The sequence below is a fragment of the Pelodiscus sinensis genome, chromosome 1, assembly GCF_049634645.1.
Source record: "Pelodiscus sinensis isolate JC-2024 chromosome 1, ASM4963464v1, whole genome shotgun sequence".
Classification (NCBI taxonomy): Eukaryota; Metazoa; Chordata; order Testudines; family Trionychidae; genus Pelodiscus; species Pelodiscus sinensis.
In genome coordinates this window covers 333,247,372-333,250,360 of record NC_134711.1, presented here as the reverse complement: position 1 = coordinate 333,250,360, position 2,989 = coordinate 333,247,372, and the positions used below count along the sequence as shown (strand labels likewise).

Genomic DNA, 2,989 nt, shown 5'->3' with positions numbered 1-2,989 from the left:
TGAGGTACAAATTCAAGCAATACGAAAGGAGGCAACTCTATGACGTGTACCTAGACTGATCCCCCAGTTTCTCACGCTGACCCTGTAATGTCACGTCATGAAAGGACTCAGAATTTGTCTGATTGTCCAGCAACCGATTCAGGAAAGAGGGCTCAGCGTCATGTCACCAGTCAGGTCAGTACGGAGGTGAGTCGGAGAGTCTGAGTGCTGGGAGTGAACATTAGGCCCTTTTCTGAGTCAATATCCACAGCAGCCTGTCCCGGATTTGCTTTGTCCTCACCCCATAGATGATCGGGTGTAGCAGGGGGGGCACCAGGAGTTTCACATTGATCATGACACTGAGCACAGGCAGGGGCACATCAGAACCAATCCTCTGCATGAGGGAAACAAAGAGATCTGGTATGCACAAGGCTGAGAAGGCGCAGAGATGAGTCCCACAGGTCCCAAAAGCCTTGAGCCGAGCGTCCTTTGTGGGCATTCGGAAGATGGCCCTGAGGATCTGGGTGTAGGACACAGCAATGAAAAACCCATCCACACTGGGCACAAGGAATACCATAGAGACGCTGTAGTAACTACTGGGGCGGATGTCGGCACAGGCCAGGGACACCACAGAAAAGTGCTTGCAGTACGAGTGGGGGATGATGTTGCTACTGCAGTATGGCAACCGACTCCCCATGATGGGAATGGGCAGTATGATCATGAAGCCACGCAGCACCACGGCCACGCAGATCTTGGCTACAACAGAATTTGTCAGGATGGTGGAATGTCTCAGGGGATCACAGATGGCCACGTAGCGATCAAACGCCATGGCCACGAAGATCCCCGACTGTATGACTAAAAAGCAGTGACTAAGGTACAGCTGGGTGAAACAAGCACCAAAAGTGATCTCTGTAGAATTGAACCAGAAGATGCTCAGTGTTTTGGGCACAAGGGACGTGGATAGGAACATGTCGGTGAGAAGCAGAAGGCAGAGGAAATAGTACATTGGCTCATGGAGGCTCGGCTCTGTCTTCACGATGTACAGAATGGTGATGCTCCCCAAGATAGCTGCAATGTACATGACACAGAAGGGGATGGAGATCCAGCCATGGGCCCCCTCCAGGCCAGGGATGCCCAGCAGGATGAAGATGGAGGGGTTGGTGAAGTCGGTTGTGTTAGAATCTGCCATGGAGTCCCGGAGCTGGCTGCCAACGCGGAAGCAGAATGGAGTCTCCTTCAAGTACCTTATATTCCCCTCACTTTCGGTATGTGCCCAGTGTCGCAGGTGATGGTCGGAATGCAAATACCTGGATGGAGACACAATGTGAATATGAGACACACCAAGCACTATGGGAGAACGTCCTTATTGAGGAAGCAGGCTGGTCGCTCTTCACCCACTGAAAATAACATTTTTATTATTCAAAAAAGCAATTAGTATCAGCTAAACCTACTAAGGCCCAGACCATATTTTCTGAAGCTCAGTAATTCCAGGTCCCTCACAAGCACCAGTAGATAACAAGGGTTTGCCTCATGCTTCTCATTCCTTGTTCCTCAATGCAATAAACCCAAACTGCAGAGCCCGTGATGCGGAGAGTCCCCCATTAACTTACATGCTCTTCGGAGAATGGAAAATAATCAAAACAACTTTAATAAGACAAGTGCCAAGGGAACATTCCAGGTAGAGCCCATTTGTTAAAGAAGGGCTGACATCATTGACAACACGCTCCATGGTCCCACCTGCTCTGTCAGCGCAGTGGACAAAACCAAAGGACAGTTTGGATGCTTAGAGAACGGGATGGAGAATAAGACACTCGGGGCATACAGGGGTTTGGCCATCTAGTCTCTCTGTAGGGGTGTAGCAGACAGAAACGGTGTCGGAGACGGGCTCTTAGAGTCGGGGTGGTTGCCAAAGTGGAACAGCCTGAAAACACTGGGACTCTTGAGTTGAAAGAAGATCTAATGGACACGTACACGAGAGAGGAGACGACAATAATGGAACTTCCACCGTTCAAATGGACAAAGAGAGAAATGCCCCTCCCCCGCATGCACTGGGATTTCTTCACAGGAACTTCTGAGATGCATAAAATTCATGATTCCTCAGTGAAGCAAGTGAATAACTTTGGCTTAAAATGCAGGTCAGTGGGAAAAGGAAGGCAGCGAATGGTAGAGGGTGTGGAGCAGAAAAGCAACACATAACAGATGAAGGGGAAATATTGATCGCAAGCAATAGAAATAGGATGTTATCATAAGAGACGTTAAAGAGAATAGGGAAAAATCCTTGGCAGAGCCATGTATCACACTAAGCAGTTTAGGAAATATATTAAGAAGAAAACAAATCCTAGGAGAAGTTTAGGATGATCCTCAGCCAGAGAAAGAAAAGTTGTAAATGTTGCTGAAAACCTAGATGAGATCAGTTCATAGCTTTGTGTTGGGATGGGAAGGAAGCAGTATGAGACACAGCTAGGACATGAGGTGATGAAATATTTTCCTGCCCATCAGCATCTGAAGGGGCTATTAAACCACGTCTGCAGGAGAACCCAGAGTTCTGAACAGGAGTCACGAATGGACAAATCAATCCCACAGCCCACTTGGAAAAAGTAGACAGGAAACCTACACAACAGCCCTCGCTGGCTGACAGATCGGCCAATGGGGATGTTTCCAATGGGGATCTCCAGGGCTCACCTCGAACCCTGAGGAACGTTGATATTTTCCTGAATGACCTGGAAGGTGAGTAGCCACTGGGATACACAGCCAATGGGGGATGCTTCAGCTCCCCATCTCCGCAGACCCAGACAGGATGCATCTACCTGAGACCTCGACTAGACATGAGAGGCACAGCGGCTCGGCTGTAGCCCTGAAGGGTCAATACAACTGACACTGACTGCAGGGCTCCCTTCACCGTGGGTCACCCGCCTCCCCCAGAGATGGCGGCTAAGCGAGTGAAAGGATACTTCCATTATCCTCATGCTGCCTGTCCAGGGGGTACCTGCTGCACCTCTTGGGAGTGGGA

The 2,989-nt window shown here is 49.5% G+C and overlaps 1 protein-coding gene across 1 annotated transcript; it reads right to left on the bottom strand.

Annotated features, from left to right (window-relative positions):
- Positions 1-220: 220 nt before the first annotated feature.
- LOC102453781 (olfactory receptor 52E4-like) lies at positions 221-1,060 on the bottom strand. Its single transcript, XM_006134508.2, has 2 exons — positions 877-1,060; positions 221-735 (listed from the first exon to the last, which is right to left on the bottom strand). Exons 1-2 carry the CDS (start codon positions 1,058-1,060, stop codon positions 221-223), a joined length of 699 nt encoding a protein of 232 aa, XP_006134570.2.
- Between the last annotated feature and the right edge of the window lie 1,929 nt (positions 1,061-2,989).

Bases quoted from the DNA above. Each gene is read 5' to 3' on its own strand.
- LOC102453781 (XM_006134508.2), bottom strand. From the start codon at position 1,060: ATGTACATTGCAGCTATCTTGGGGAGCATCACCATTCTGTACATCGTG. The intron at 736-876 runs GTGCTTGTTTCA...ATTCTGTTGTAG, and splicing joins TTCTACAGAGATCACTTTTG to CCAAGATCTGCGTGGCCGTG.